Source organism: Mesoplodon mirus (assembly GCF_964341445.2).
Source record: "Mesoplodon mirus genome assembly, chromosome: 9".
In the NCBI taxonomy this organism is placed as follows: domain Eukaryota; kingdom Metazoa; phylum Chordata; class Mammalia; order Artiodactyla; family Ziphiidae; genus Mesoplodon; species Mesoplodon mirus.
Genome location: NC_138985.1, coordinates 59567301 through 59584129, shown reverse-complemented (window position 1 = coordinate 59584129; position 16829 = coordinate 59567301). Strand labels below are relative to the sequence as shown.

Below are 16829 nucleotides of genomic sequence, written 5' to 3'. Positions count from 1 at the left end.
ATGAAGTCTAGACTACCAGTTATATATTTTCCTGGTGTAGAACATGGAGTTGGTGACATTTTTCTTAAGGTTTCACTGTCTTTTGAAAAGAATGAGTATTGAGTTCTTTAAAGGCAGCAACTAACTCTTTTCCAATGGCGTGCAGATCCTGATAGGAAAAGGGAGATAAAATTTATTGAGTACCTGCTATGCACTGTATTACATACTTTACCTAGATAATCATGACAATTCTACAAGGTAGGTGGCCTTAGCCCTTTTTTACAGATGAAAAAATTGAGGTACAGAGAGGTTAAATGATTTGTGTTAGCACTAAGAAGTAGTAGATGTGGGATTCCAACCCAGATTGTTCTACTACACTGTGTTCCTTCCACCAAATCAGGGGTTGGCAAACTACATCCCGTCGGCTAAATCCTAGGTCTTATTTTTGTAAACAAAATTTATTAGAACACAACCACACCCATTCTACTGTTACATGTTGCCTGTAGCTTTCAAGCTACAGCACAGTTGAGTAGTTATGACAGAGATCATATGACTCATTGAAGCCAAATGATTCACAAAGTAAATATTTTAATATTTCCTATCTGGCCTTTTACAGGAAAAGTTTGCTGACACCTGCACTAAACCATACATTGTTTAGAGGTGCTGTGAACTGAGTGTACATTCAGTAATATAAATTTCAGTCCTACTGAAGCATTAGACTTCAACAAGAGGAATAAAATCGATTTCCCAAAATATAATGATGAAGGCAAACAACAAGCCGTGAATGTTCAAAATCTTTTAGTATTAAATTTGGAAAGATAGGCTGGGATGATTTAAATGTAGTCGTTTCTGTTTCTATGATTCTATGCATTATAATTAATGAAAGATCAATGCTTGTATAACATTTCAGTTTTCTTGTTACAATAAGTTTAAATTGTTTTTCTTATTCTTTTATTTTTTTGTGGATATAAGCTAACACTTCAATAGTATATGTGACATTTAAACTATACCTCCAATTGTGTTAATTAATGTTTGCACTCAAAGAGAGGTTTTTGTTTATAATAAACTATAATATGGCTTCAATTTTTTAAATCTTTTATAGTAATAGGGTTAAGATCAAGGGGCATATGTTAGGGGGGCAGAGGTGCATAGAGACCAGCTGCTACAGTAAGTAACTTTACAGGTAGATGTAAGATTCCTCAATAGACTCTCACCAGTTTGACATCATATTTCTAAAGGCTATCTTTAATACCAGTTAAACAAAGAGTGGGAGCCAATTATTTTGTTGAGATCAACGTTCAGTCCATAATAATGACTTTAAAAGTAATTTACTTTTGTGGAAAATGATAAATTACATTAGGAGTTGGTTATTTATTTCTGAAGAACTTCATCTTCTATAAAAGATTCCTGGGAGTAATTTCTTAATTTAAGTGCACTTGAGTTTTTGATGTAGATTATTAACCTATGAATGGACAGGTTGAGAGACAAAGATTTAAAGTAAAAAATTATAGATCCCTTCACAATTAAAAGTTATTCAGGAAATTAGGGAAAGTTTTCTGGAGTCTGTTGACAAGCTACATTTTTCTTACTTTTTCATTAAATACTTATCAAGTGCTGTGCTTTGCTAGTCAAAGATGTTGAAACTTTGCCTAGATTTTAGAAGCCCAGAATAATGAATTATTTTTGCCTCTTTGATAGTCCATCATTTGCTTCATAAAGCTCTATACATAGATTTATCTTGGAGTTGGAAGGGTTTGATTCAAACAAAGAGGGAACAGTCACTTCAGGCTATGCTAGCTGTGGCTATGAAAAAGTGAAAGGACACATCTGGCAAATTCTAGGCAAGACTTGTGAGAATAAATCTGAGAGGGAATGGAGCTGTGAATGTTTTAATGCCTTTCCTGGCACCTTTCAGGACTATTACACTCATATTTTAAAAGTGAAACAGACTTGAAAATAACTGAGAACCACAAAAAAGTTGCTAGATGCCATTATGCTTTTCAACACGTGACAGTCATATTTAATGCACATTTAGAGTTTTATTGATTTTTTAAGTATCTTATTATTATAAGTAACCACCCCAAGATATTATTGCCTTCTTAGATGTTTCTTTTTTCACATCTTGGGTAGAAATTATTTTCTTACAGAACATTTCACTAAAGGATTAGTATAAATCAAGGAAAGCGTGTTATTAATCTAACCCAATACTCTAACAGTGTTCATAATTTGAGCTACATTCTATCAGGGATGAAAGATAAGACCAAAACAAGTGAAAGTATCCAAATCCTTAGGAAAAACCCTTTAGAACCCACATGATATCCTTTATATTTGGTTGGTTAAAATATATTAATATAATAAACTAGAGTTCTCATTAAGAATAATAAACCCCTAAAATGCTTAAGGCAGTGCAACAAAAGTACAGATGATTTCACTGAGAATAAACACAAGGCTCCTAGATTCTATGAAAAACAAAAGTAAAAAATAAAATCTAGGCTGTTGCTAAGAAAATCCCCACAGTGGTTGTAGTATATTGTGATAAGCATAGAGTGTAGAAGGGATTTCCTCCTCATTCTTATTCGAGATGATAAAGGAGTAGTAGTTTAGGTTAAAGATTCAGCAGCCCTCTGAAAAATTAAATAAAAATTTTATAATTATGTAGTATGATCTAATTTATATATATAAATATTGTGTACATATGTATACAAACACATATTTACATACATTATAAATAGGATGAGTACTTATCAAATGCTACCAGTGGTTAGTAAATAGACTATGAGTTCTTTGTCCTTTTTCTTTATCCATATTGTCCATTTCTTTATCCATATAGATATGAACCAGAAAATGTGCTGCTGTCTTAAGTAGGTAGTTAACGCCTATCTCTAAAATAGGCTTAGCAGATGTCTTACCTTGCCTGCTCACCTTCATCTCCATACTCTGATGTGACCATTTAGCTAGAGGGATCCAGCAGCTTTTTAAACAGTGGTGTATGCACATTGAAATCACCCAAAGAGCTTAAATACCGGTGCTTGTGACCACCCCCTAGGAGATTCTTATTTCATTGGCTGGGTTATACCCTGGACAATGGGATTCTTTGAAGTTTTCCGGGCTATTAAATGTACAGCCAAGGTTGAGAGCTTTCGTTTTATAGGAAACTTCAAAAACAACTCATCTGTTTTTTGCTCCTTTAATTTGTATTCTGTTGAAACTGTGGCTACCCTGTGCAACACTTGTGTTGAACAAATACATATTATTTTCAACTTTTTTTTAAAAGCTATGTTTTAATGTCTAGGCTGCCAGCGAGTTAATTGGGTAACGTGATAGACTTTTGTATTCAGCCTCTAAGTGTTCCTGCCTCTAGTCTATCTTCTACAGTGTCACAATAGCTAATTTTCTAAAGCATATAACTGCTCTGCATAAAAGGCTTTAATTATCTGTTCTTTACAACTTAAAGTGTACATTTCTTAGTCTGGCCCCAACCTATCTTCAGTTTTTTTTTTTTGTTTGTTTGTTGTTTTTTTTTTTCTTTTTGCGGTACGCGGGCCTCTCACTGTTGTGGCCTCTCCCGTTGCGGAGCACAGGCTCCGGACGCGCAGGCCCAGCGGCCACGGCTCACGGGCCCAGCCGCTCCGCGGCATATGGGATCCTCCCAGACCTGGGCACGAACCCGCATCCCCTGCATCGGCAGGCGGACTCTCAACCACTGCGCCACCAGGGAGGCCCTATCTTCAGTTTTATCTCCTGTTAGTACAGCCCTAGAGACCCTAAACTCCACCATACTCACCAATTGAATATGTCTTTTATTTCATACCTGCCTTTGCATAAGCTTTTCCATTGTCATTAATTTTGATAATGGTCCAAGAGTAGATTCAGAAACATTTACTGACATGGAACAAAACTAGCATTTATTAAGCACATTAGCCAAGGGCTGTGGTAGCTACTTAAATAAAGTTTCTTAATAATCCTTATTGTCGTCCTTAAGAAATGTTTGTTTTCTTTTACTGTACACATAGGAACCTGAGGCTTTTGGAGGGTAATTAAAATTACACAGCTAGTGTAGGTAAATACGAGATTTCAAACTCCAAGTTCAATGATTGTTTCCATGTCCTTCTTCCCCCACCGACCTCACATTGCTTCAGTTAGTAAATGCCCATATGATCTTTATCATAACCTCTTTCCAAACATAGTATGCATAAACATTTCATGTTTTCAACCTTGTTTTGAATTACTTACAGTAGAAGGAAATAAGTTTAATAGTATTGTGGTAGAATAATCACTGTTTCTGTAGTTCTCTGTATAATTAGTTATAATCACTTCTATTCGTTTGCTGAGAGTTTTGTAGTCCTACTATATATTTACATTTTAAAAATCTATTCTCTGAGACTCTTATAAGTAAGTACTGAGCAGTTTCACTTTTACTTTACTGTAATTTAACATATTCTGGAGTTCCTTTTTTTTTAATTTTTAAATTTAATTTTATTTATTTTTTTATACAGCAGGTTCTTATTAGTCATCAATTTTATACACATCAGTGTATACATGTCAGTCCCAATCACCCAATTCATCACACCACCACCACCACCCCCCTGCTGCTTTCCCTGCTTGGTGTCCATACGTTTGTTCTCTATATCTGTGTCTCAATTTCTGCCCTACAAACCAGTTCATCTGTACCATTTTTCTAGGTTCCACATATATGTGTTAATATACGATATTTGTTTTTCTCTTTCTGACTTTCTTCACTCTATAAGACAGTCTCTAAATCCGTCCACGTCTCAACAAATGACCTGATTCCATTCCTTTTTATGGCTGAGTAATATTCCACTATATATATGTACCGCATCTTTTTTTTTTTTTTTTTTTGAGGTACATGGGCCTCTCACTGTTGTGGCCTCTCCCGTTGCGGACCACAGGCTCTGGACGCGCAGGCTCAGCATCCATGGCTCACGGGCCTAGCCGCTCCGCGGCATGTGTGACCTTCCCGGACCGGGGCACGAACCCATGTCCCCTGCATTGGCAGGCGGACTCTTAACCACTGCGCCACCAGGGAAGCCCCTATGTACCACTTCTTTATCCATTCGTCTGTTGATGGGCATTTAGGTTGCTTCCATGACCTGGCTATTGTAAATAGTGCTGCAGTGAACATTGGGGTGCATGTGTCTTTTTGAATTATGGTTTTCTCTGGGTATATGCCCAGTAGTGGGATTGCTGGATCATACGGTAATTCTATTTTTAGTGTTTTAAGGAACCTCCATACTGTTCTCCATAGTGGCTGTATCAATATACATTCCCACCAATAGTGCAAGAGGGTTCCCTTTTCTCCACACCCTTTCAAGCATTTGTTGTTTGTAGATTTTCTAATGATGCCCATTCTAACTGGTGTGAGGTGATGCCTCATTGTAGTTTTGATTTACATTTCTCTAATAATTAGTGACGTTGAGCAGCTTTTCATGTGCTTCTTGGCCATATATATGTCCTCTTTGGAGAAATGTCTATTTAGGTCTTCTGCCCATTTTTGGATTGGGTTGCTTGTTCTTTTAATATTGAGCTGCATGAGCTGTTTATATATTTTAGAGATTAATCCTTTGTCCATTGATTCGTTTGCAAATATTTTCTCCCATTCTGAGAGTTGTCTTTTTGTCTTGTTTATAGTTTCCTTTGCTGTGCAAAAGCTTTGAAGTTTCATTAGGTCCCATTTGTTTATTTTTGTTTTTATTTCCATTACTCTAGGAGGTGGATCAAAAAATATCTTGCTGTGATTTACGTCAAAGAGTGTTCTTATGTTTTCCTCTAAGAGTTTTATAGTGTCTGGTCTTACATTTAGGTCTCTAATCCATTTTGAGTTTATTTTTGTGTATGGTGTTAGGGAGTGTTCTAATTTCATTCTTTTATATGTAGCTGTCCACTTTTCCCAGCACCACTTATGGAAGAGATTGTCTTTTCTCCATTTTATATCCTTGCCTCCTTTGTCATAGATTAGTTGACCATAGGTGCGTGGGTTTATCTCTGGGCTTTCTATCTTGTTCCATTGATCTATTTTTCTGTTTTTGTACCAGTACCATATTTTCTTGATTTCTGTAGCTTTGCAGTATAGTCTGAAGTCAGGGAGTCTGATTCCTCCAGCTCCGTTTTTTTCCCTCAAGACTGCTTTGGCTGTTTGGGGTCTTTTGTGTCTCCATACTAATTTTAAGGTTTTTAATTCTAGTTCTGTAAAAAATGCCATTGGTAATTTGATAGGGATTGCATTGAACCTCTAGATTACTTTGGGTACTGTAGTCATTTTCACAGTATTGATTCTTCCAATCCAAGAACGTGGTATATCTCTCCATCTGTTGGTATCATCTTTAATTTCTTTCATCAGTGTCTTATAGTTTTCTGCATACAGGTCCTTTGTCTCCCTAGGTAGGTTTATTCCTAGGTATTTTATTCTTTTTGTTGCAGTGGTAAATGGGAGTATTTCCTTTCAGATTTTTCTCTTTCAGATTTTTCATCATTAGTGTATACGAAGGCAAGAGATATCTGTGCATAATTTTGTATCCTGCAACTTAACCAAATTCATTGATTAGCTCTAGTAGTTTTCTGGTGGCATCTTTAGGATTCTCTATGTATAGTATCATGTCATCTGCAAACGGTGACAGTTTTACTTGTTTTCCTATTTGTATTCGTTTTATTTCTTTTTCTTCTCTGATTGCTGTGGCTAGGACTTCCAAAACTATGTTGAATAATAGTGGCAAAAGTAGACATCTTTGTCTTGTTCCTGATCTTAGAGGAAATGCTTTCAGTTTTTCACCATTGAGAATGATGTTTGCTGTGGGTTTGTCGTATATGGCCTTTATTATGTTGAGGTAGCTTCCCTCTGTGCCCACTTTCTGCAGAGTTTTTACCATAAATTGGTGTAGAATTTTGTCAAAAGCTTTTTTGCATCTGTTGAGATGATCATATGGTTTTTATTCTTCAATTTGTTAATATCATGTATCACATTGATTGATTTGCATATATTGAAGAATCCTTGCATCCCTTGTATAAATCCCACTTGATCATGGTGTATGATCCTTTTAATGTGTTGTTGCATTCTGTTTGCTAGTATTTTGCTGAGGATTTTTGCATCTATATTCATCAGTAACATTGGCCTGTTATTCTTTTTTTGTAGTATCTTTGTCTGGTTTTGGTATCAGGGTGATGGTGGCCTCATAGAATGAGTTTGGGAGTGTTCCTTCCGCTGCAGTTTTTAGGAAGAGTTTGAGAAGGATGGGTGTTAGCTCTTCTCTAAATGTTTATAGAATTCACCTATGAAGGCATCTGGTCCTGTACATTTGTTTGCTGGAAGATTTTAAATCACAGTTTCAATTTTATTACTTGTGACTGGTCTGTTCATATTTTCTATTTCTTCCTGGTTCAGTCTTGGAAGGTTATACCTTTGTAAGAATTTGTCCATTTCTTCCAGGTTATCCATTTTATTGGCATAGAGTTGGTTGTAGTAGTCTCTTAGGATGCTTTGTATTTCTGTGGTGTCTGTTGTAAGTTCTCCTTTTTCATTTCTAATATTATTGACTTCAGTCCTCTCCCTCTTTTTCTTGATGAGTCTGGCTAATGGTTTATCAATTTTGTTTATCTTCTCAAAGAACCAGCTTTTAGTTTTATTGATCTTTGCTATTGTTTTCTTTGTTTCTATTTCATTTATTTCTGCTCTGATCTTTATGACTTCTTTCCTTCTGCTAACTTTGGGTTTTGTTTGTTCTTCTTTCTCTAGTTCCTTTAGGTGTAAGGTTAGATTGTTTATTTGAGATTTTACTTGTTTCTCGAGGTAGGCTTGTATAGCTATAAACTTCCCTCTTAGAACTGCTTTTGCTGCATCCCATAGGTTTTGGATTGTCGTGTTTTCATTGTCATTTGCCTCTAGGTATTCTTTGATTTCCTCTTTGATTTCTTCAGTGATCTCTTGGTTATTTAGTAACGTATTGGTTAGCCTCCATGCGTTTGTGTTTTTTACATTTTCTTCCCTGTCATTCATTTCTGATCTCATAACGTTGTGGTCGGAAAAGATGCTTGATATGATTTCAGTTTTCTTAAATTTATTGAGGCTTGATTTTGACCCCAGATGTGATCTATCCTGGAGAATGTTCCGTGCGCACTTGAGAAGAAAGTGTAATCTGCTGTTTTTGGATGGAATGTCCTATAAATATCAATTAAATCTATCTGGTCTATTGTGTCATTGAAAGCTTCTGTTTCCTTATTTATTTTCATTTTGGATGATCTGTCCATTGGTGTAAGTGAGGTGTTAAAGTTCCCCACTCTTATTTTGTTACTGTCGATTTCGTCTTTTAGAGCTGTCAGCAGTTGCCTTATGTATTGAGGTGCTCCTATGTTGGGTGCATATATATTTATAATTGTTATATCTTCTTGGATTGATCCCCTGATCATTATGTAGTGTCCTTCCTTATCTCTTGTAACATTCTTTATTTTAAAGTCTATTTTATCTGATATGAGTATAGCTTCTCCAGCTTTCTTTTGATTTCCATTTGCATGGAATATCTTTTTCCATCCCCTCACTTTCAGTCTGAATGTGTCCCTAGGTCTGAAGTGGGTCTCTTGTAGACAACATATAAATGGGTCTTGTTTTTGTGTCCATTCAGAGAGCCTGTGTCTTTTGGTTGGAGCATTTAATCCATTCACGTTTAAGGTAATTATCGATATGTATGTTCCTATGACCATTTTCTTAATTGTTTTGGGTTTGTTTTTGTAGGTCCTTTTCTTCTCTTGTGTTTCCCACTTAGAGAAATTCCTTTAGCATTTGTTGTAGAGCTGGTTTGGTGGGGGCTGAATTCTGTTAGCTTTTTCTTGTGTGTAAAGCTTTTGATTTCTCCATCAAATCTGAATGAGATCCTTTCTGGGTAGAGTAATCTTGGTTGTGGGTTCTTCCCTTTCATCACTTTAAGTATATCGTGCCACTCCCTTCTGGCTTGTAGAATTTCTGCTGAGAAATCAGCTGTTCATCTTATGGATGTTCCCTTGTATGTTATTTGTCATTTTTCCCTTGCTGCTTTTAATAATCTTTCTTTTTCTTTAATTTTTGTCAGTTTGATTACTGTGTGCCTCGCCATGTTTCTCCTTGGGTTTATCCTGTATTAGGCTCTCTGCGCTTCCTGGACTTGGGTGGCTACTTCCTTTCCTGTGTTAGGGAAGTTTTTGACTATAATCTCTCCAAATATTTTCTCTGGTCCTTTCTTTCTCTCTTCTCCTTCTGGTAGCCCTATAATGCGAATGTTGCTGCGTTTATTGTCGTCCCAGAGGTCTCTTAGGCTGTCTTTATTTCTTTTCATTCTTTTTTCTTTATTCTGTTCCGCAGCAGTGAATTCCACCATTCTGTCTTCCAGGTCACTTATCCGTTGTTCTGCCTCAGTTATTCTGCTATTGATTCCTTCTAGTGTAGTTTTCATTTCAGTTATTGTATTATTCATCTCTGTTTGTTTGTTCTTTAATTCTTCTAGGTGTTTGTTAAACATTTCTTGCATCTTCTCGATCTTTGCCTCCATTCTTTTTCTGAGGTCTTGGATCATCTTCACTATCATTTTTCTGAATTCTTTTTCTGGAAGGTTGCCTATCTCCTCTTCATTTAGTTGTTTTTCTTGGGTTTTATCTTGTTCCTTCATCTGGTACATAGCACTCTGCCTTTTCATCTTGTCTATCTTTCTGTGAATGTGGTTTTTGTTCCATAGGCTGCAGGATTATAATTCTTCTTGCTTCTCTGGAGTTCCTATATGAGGATAATTTCCTACATTTTTCACTATCCTACAAATTGGCTGAGTCAGATTTATACATAATTTATACAGGGATTTACGTGTATTCATCCATAGATTTTAATCAAGCTCATTTCCTGCCTATGTGAAGGAGAAACTTGAAAAGCACATATATGTAGGTAACTTTTATAGTATAAAGTGCAGCCTGTGAAACCTTAACAGTTTCTGAGTGCAAAAATGTTACAGTTTAACAAGTTAATTTTGGCAACATTAAAAATATGAGACTGGGGCCTCCCTGGTGGCGCAGTGGTTGAGAGTCCGCCTGCCGATGCAGGGGATACGGGTTCGTGCCCCGGTCTGGGAGGATCCCATATGCCGCGGAGCGGCTGGGCCCGTGAGCCATGGCCGCTGGGCCTGCGCATCCGGAGCCTGTGCTCCGCAACGGGGGAGGCCACAACAGTGAGAGGCCCGCATACCGCAAAAAAAAAAAAAAAAAAAAAAAAAAAAAAAAAAAAAAAAAAATATGAGACTTAGGGTATTAAGATAAATTTGGTAAATTTAGTATAATTTGTTCCCTTACATATGCTTCCTAGATTTTATTAGTGTTCCTAATTATGATACTGTTTCTTTAGGATACTGCTTCATAATTAGTTTTTCACAATCTAATTTAATAATTTTTTCCTCCATTAGAATGTGAAACATGTTGTAGAAGCATTCAAGAAGTGGCTGAAGGGGGAAGGAAAAAGTGCCACTGCCTATCAGAAAAAAACAAAACAAAACATGGGAAATACAACCACCAAATTCCGTAAAGCACTCATCAATGGTGATGAAAACCTGGCCTGCCAAATATATGAAAACAACCCTCAGCTAAAAGAATCCCTTGATCCAAATACATCTTACGGGGAGCCCTACCAGCACAATACGCCATTACACTATGCTGCTAGACATGGAATGAATAGAATATTAGGGTAAGTATTACTGTAAACCAATTGATAACAAATTAGAGAAAGGGAAAATAAAAACCCTGATCTATAGAAAATATATGCATACATGTGTGCATGTTATGTGGTATTGTAGTGAATTAAACTTTCTAGAATTGAATATACCTAAATTATTAAGTATGATTTTTTATTATGCCTAAATTAGACCAAAGGTTTCAGTAGTGAGGTTAGTTCACATATTCTTTTTACTGTAAATACATTTTGATCCTCAGTATGTTTCATAGTATGAACTTTTTATAATAGTATAGTGATTAATTTACATTTCAATTCTAGAAAAGTACTTATCAACTCTCAAAAAATTGCAGGGAATCGTGCCCTAGGCAATTTAAGTTGAAAAATGAATGTGTTTACCTTACTTATTCATGATCAGATTTGAGTTTCCTTCTTTTAATGGGGTTCAGTTACTTGAAAGAACTTTTCTAAAAGCAAAACATTTCCTTGAAACTGAAAATACTAAGAAACTTAAAAAAAAATCTCTTCAACAAGAAAGCATTAGTGGCAGCAAATATGTGAAGATTCTTCCTAATTACATGGTGTCTGCTAGCTTATCAGATGAAAGAAGCAAAGGATAGAAAAGTAGTTCCAAAACAAATTTAGTCTTTAGAAGTAGATTATTCAGTTATGGAAGTCTGATGCTAGAAGAGAAAGAAACACCTCTTTGCTTATGCAGTGAAATATAATTTTTCAACCAGTATCCTGAGCACTTTAGAACTTGCCAGAAAACTTTTCAATCCTTTCTCTGTTTCTTTTTATACAAAGTTGTCATTCAAAATAAGCTGCTCTTTTTGGTATCCCTGAATCATGCCATGTGTGTTCTGTCTGCCATGTTCATTGTGCTCTTTCTGCCAGGAGTATCCCACTCCTCTCAGCTTTCTCTTTCTTACATAAATTTTAGCCTTCCTTCAAGGTCCTAGGCACACGTTATCTTCTTAGCCTGTCACAACCCATAGGAACTTCAGTCTTTTTTTGAACTTCTATGGTTCTTTTTTGTTTGTTTGTATTACTTGTTTGGTATACACTATGTCATTGTATTTTATAATTTTGTGTAACTTCTCTTTGCCTACCTAAATTACAGCTTTTTTAAAGGACCTTCTTTATAGTTCTAGCATCTAGCATAGTATCTTACACAAAGTAAGTAGAAATTTTATAAAATAATGGCACATGAAATATCTTTATGATCAGGATTTGTGAATGAGAAAAATTCCATAAATAATTTACGTTTATCCAGGCCTATGACTATCAAGTAGTTATTTTTGTAACCTCTTAAAAATAAAATAGGTATTTCTTGACTTAAAAACAGGTATTTCTATAACCTCTCCTTTTTTCATTTATCTTTTATTTTCATTTCTTGTAAAATACCCACTTAGAAGCCACCTCCAACTCATCTTGTTGTATTTTTTCTTCTGAAACTGAGTCTTCCCTATGTTAATGATACTAACATATTGTACTAATAAAATAATGGCAAACACATTGAGGCCTTGCTATTTTCTTTCTTGTTTGTTTGTTTTTCTTTGTTTGTTTTGTTTTTATTTCCATTACTCTAGGAGGTGGATCAAAAAAGATCTTGCTGTGATTTATGTCTAAGAGTGTTCTTCTTATGTTGTCCTGTAAGAGTTTTATAGTGTCTGGTCTTACATTTAGGTCACTAATCCATTTTGAGTTTATTTTTGTGTATGGTGTTAGGGAGTGTTCTAATTTCATTCTTTTACATGTAGCTGTCCAGTTTTCCCAGCACCACTTATTAAAGAGACTGTCTTTTCTCCATTGTATATCCTTGCCTCCTTTGTCATAGATTAGTTGACCATAGGTGCATGGGTTTATCACTGGGCTTTCTATCTTGTTCCATTGATCTGTGTTTCTGTTTTTGTGCCAGTACCATATTGTCTTGATTACTGTAGCTTTGTAGTGTAGTCTGAAGTCAGGGAGTCTGATTCCTCCAGCTCCGTTTTTTTCCCTCCAGACTGCTTTGGCTATTCGGGGTCTTTTGTGTCTCCATACAAATTTTAAGATTTTTTGTTCTAGTTCTGTAAAAAATGCCATTGGTAATTTGATAGGGATTGCATTGAATCTGTAGATTGTTTTGGATAGTATAGTCATTTTCACAATGTTGATTCTTCCAATCCAAAAACATGGTATATCTCTCCATCTGTTGGTATCATCTTTAATTTCTTTCATTAGTGTCTTATAGTTTTCTGCATACAGGTCTTTTGTCTCGCTAGTTAAGTTTATTCCTAGGTATTTTATTCTTTTTGTTGCAATGGTAAATGGGAGTGTTTCAATAATTTCTCTTTCAGATTTTTCATCATTAGTGTATACGAATGCAAGAGATTTCTGTGCATTAATTTTGTGTCCTGCAACTTTACCAAATTCATTGATAAGCTCTAGTAGTTTTCTGGTGGCATTTTCAAGATTCTCTATGTATAGTATCATGTCATCTGCAAACAGTGACAGTTTTACTTCTTCTTTTCCAATTTGTATTCCTTTTATTTCTTTTTCTTCTCTGATTGCCATCACTAGGACTTCTAAAACTATGTTGAATAATAGTGGTGAGAGTGGACATCCTTATCTTGTTCCTGATCTTAGAGGAAATGCTTTCAGTTTTTCACCATTGAGAATGATGTTTGCTGTGGGTTTGTCGTATATGGCCTTTATTATGTTGAGGTAGGTTCCCTCCATGCCCACTTTCTGGAGAGTTTTTATCATAAATGGGTGTTGAATTTTGTCCAAAGCTTTTTCTGCATCTATTGAGATGATCATATGGTTTTTATTCTTCAATTTGTTAATATCATGTATCCCATTGATTGATTTGTGTATACTGAAGAATCCTTGCACCCCTGGGATAAATCCCACTTGATCATGGTGTATGATCCTTTTAATATGTTGTTGGATTCTGTTTGCTAGTATTTTGTTGAGGATTTTTGCATCTATATTCATCAGATACTGGTCTGTAATTTTCTTTTTTTGTAGTATCTTCGTCTGGTTTTGGTATCAGGGTGATGGTGAGGCCTTACTATTTTCTAGGCACTATTAACAGTGCTCTACATGCATTGTCTCACTTAATCCTCATTACAGCTCTATGAGGTCGTTAATCATCTGCATTTCAGAGGTGAGAAAACTGAAGCACAGAAAGATTAAGCAACTTGTCAGAACTCTGGAGCTTGTAAATGGCAAAGCCCAGGCAGATGACTGTAGGCTGTAGGCTTTTCAACACTGTGATAGCCTCTTATCTCTATAGTCAAATAAGCCTATATGTCAGGGCTGCCTAAAACACTTATTAGCAAAACAAATTAGTCACTCTGAACTTAAGTTTCCCTGTCTATAAAATAGATACACATAAAACTGGTAGGACAATTAATGTGTTATATGCCTCATGATGCCTAGCATATAATATTATTACTTCTCACATTTGTAACCCTAAATAACTTCCAGTCATCCTTGACTTACTCCTTACTCTTCCTTTACCTAACCTGCTACTAATGCAAAGTTCACTAAGTCTTATCTCTTGGATTCTCTTCTTTGCATTCCCATTGCCCCAAGCTTTGTTCACTCTTACTAACCCCTTCTTCCAATACTGAAAATACCTGACTCCTAAATGATCTTTTTGCAAGTCTTTTTCTCCTATAATCTCATGTCCAGGTTAATCTTGCTAAAAGTATAGCCTTTTCAATGTTCTATCTTGAGAAAACTGTAACTACACTACTATCTGCCTTATTCTATTTGGCTTCTGAAGCCAACTTTTCTCTGCCCTAATTCTACTGATTCAGCCTAATCTCTCATTGTTCTCTAACATGATCATATCAGTCAAACTGGTTACCCTCCCTCTCGCTTTCCCCACTTTTAAAAATGCCACCCCCTTAGCTTCATTCCTGTTAGTCCGTGATTCTGAAATGTCTTCTTTCTTCTCTCATTTCTTGTCCTTTAAGTCCTCACTTGGTTTCTGTCTTTTCATGAATTCATTACCAACTATTCTGACCTGCAGTATTCTTTGTGTTCTCTGAAATTCCTACAACTTAGATTTTAAACCATCCAATTGTCATTAAACTCATCTCTTTGACTAGATTGTAAATATTACAAATACACTGCTACACAATTAGTAATGCTCTCAATAGATTAACTCTTGATTACTTAATCTATTAAGGCTTTCTTTTTTTGAGTTGAACATTTTCAGTGAAATTACAAAACCATTGCTTTAACTTCTGAATATTGAACACTATAATAATTTTAATATCAAGTCTTGTTATGTGATTAATTAAAACTTGCTTAGAATACCAAGGTAAAATGTATTTAAATATTATTTTTACTAAGGTAATATGTATATTTTAACATAAAATAAATCAAGTAGCAAAATATATTCTAACCATTTATAGTGTAATTTAAAATATACTTTATGAAATTAGAAAACATTGTATAAGAAAGTTATCTAATCCAGTGAGTCTTTTTTTTAATTTATTTTATTCAAGTATAGTTGATTTACAATGTTGTATTAATTTCTGCTGTACAGCAAAGTGATTCAGTTATGTGTGTGTGTGTGTGTGTATATATATATATATATATATATATATATATATATATATATATATACACACACATTCTTTTTCACACTCTTTTCCATTATGGTTTATCACAGGATATTGAATATAGTTCCCTGTACTGTACAGTAAGACCTTGTTTATCCATTCTGTATATACCAATTTGTATCTGCTAATGCCAAACTCCCACTCCTACCCTCTCCTACCCCCACCCCCTTGGCAACCACCAGTCTATTCTGTGTCCCTGATTTTGTTTCTGTTTCCTAGATAGGTTCATTTATGTAATATTTTAGATTCCACATATCATGATATCATATGGTATTTGTCTTTGTCTTTCTGACTTACTTACTTAGTATGGTAATCTCTAGGTCCATCCACGTTGCTGCATATGGCATTGTTTCTTTCTTTTTTATGGCTGAGTAGTATTTCATTGGGTATATGTACCACATCTTCTTTATCCATTCATCTGTTGATGGACATTTAGGTTGTTTCCATATGTAATCCCGTGAGTTTTAAAGTGTGTTCTGAGGACTCCTAGATTCTGAGACTCTTTCAAGGAGGTGCAGTAGGTCAAAACTATTTTTATACTAATTTTAAGATGTTACTTGCCCTTTTTTCACTTCGTTGACATTTGCAGTTATATATACAAAAAACAGAGGATAAAACTGCTGACGCCTTTAGATGAATCAAGGAAGTGGCACCAAACTTTACTAGTAATTGAATTCCTCTCTGCCGGGCTCTTGCTGTTTAAAAAAAAAAAAAAAAAAGCAGTTTCACTTAAAATGTCCTCAATGAAGCAGTAAAACTACTAATTTTATTTAATCTCCATCCTCAAGTACACATCTTTTTAATATTCTATGTGACAAATGTGAAGAATTCATAAATCACTTCTGCTGCTGTATGATGATAGGTTTGAGAAAGAACACTTGTACTTTTGTTTGAGGTATGAGTTGAACTACTTATTTTTTTGTGAAACAACATTTTAAATTAACAACATTCAGACTGGGATACTGGCTGGCTGACATTTTTCTTGAAAATGTATTAAATAAGTGAGCCTATCAACTCAAGGGAAAACTAAGAGTATTTGTTGCTAATGATAAAATTTGAGTTTTCAAGTGAATATTGGAATTTTGAAAACTTGTATTTGCTGCCTTCAGCTTGATAGTTTCCCATTACTTAGGGACTTTTCTGAATAAGAGTGGTGGTGATATAAATTAATACGATTTTTAAAAATATTGTATAATGAAATGTGACAAAAATCTGGAAGCTCTGCATAACTCACTGAATTAGTATTTTTCAGATCAGTATATGGTTTTTTAGAATTATGCATGGGTAAAAGATTTATTCAAAATTCAAGGTAGACCAATGGATTTTAATGTAACAGAGTACAAAAGTTCATTTCTTAATATATCATATTTTATATTGCAAGTAATCTTTAAGAAATGACCACTTGTTGAATTTTTAGCATAGTATCAAATGTGACTATTCACAGTTACTTGAAAAGGCTATTTTAAAATACTTCTCCCTTTTGTGATTTATAAGGCTGGATTTTTTTCATATGCTTGAACCCAAATGACACATATCAC

The 16829-nt window shown here is 35.0% G+C and overlaps 1 protein-coding gene across 5 annotated transcripts in view; it reads left to right on the top strand.

Moving 5' to 3' along the window:
* The window catches only part of ANKIB1 (ankyrin repeat and IBR domain containing 1), a 156444-nt gene that overhangs the window by 57803 nt on the left and 81812 nt on the right, over window positions 1–16829 (top strand). For all 5 annotated transcript variants that reach the window (XM_082631662.1, XM_082631660.1, XM_082631661.1 and 2 more), the window contains one exon: window positions 10404–10681. In XM_082631662.1, coding sequence (XP_082487788.1) covers window positions 10494–10681 — 188 coding nt within the window. In that variant the 5' untranslated portion in view covers window positions 10404–10493. The remainder of the gene's footprint in view (window positions 1–10403; window positions 10682–16829) is intronic.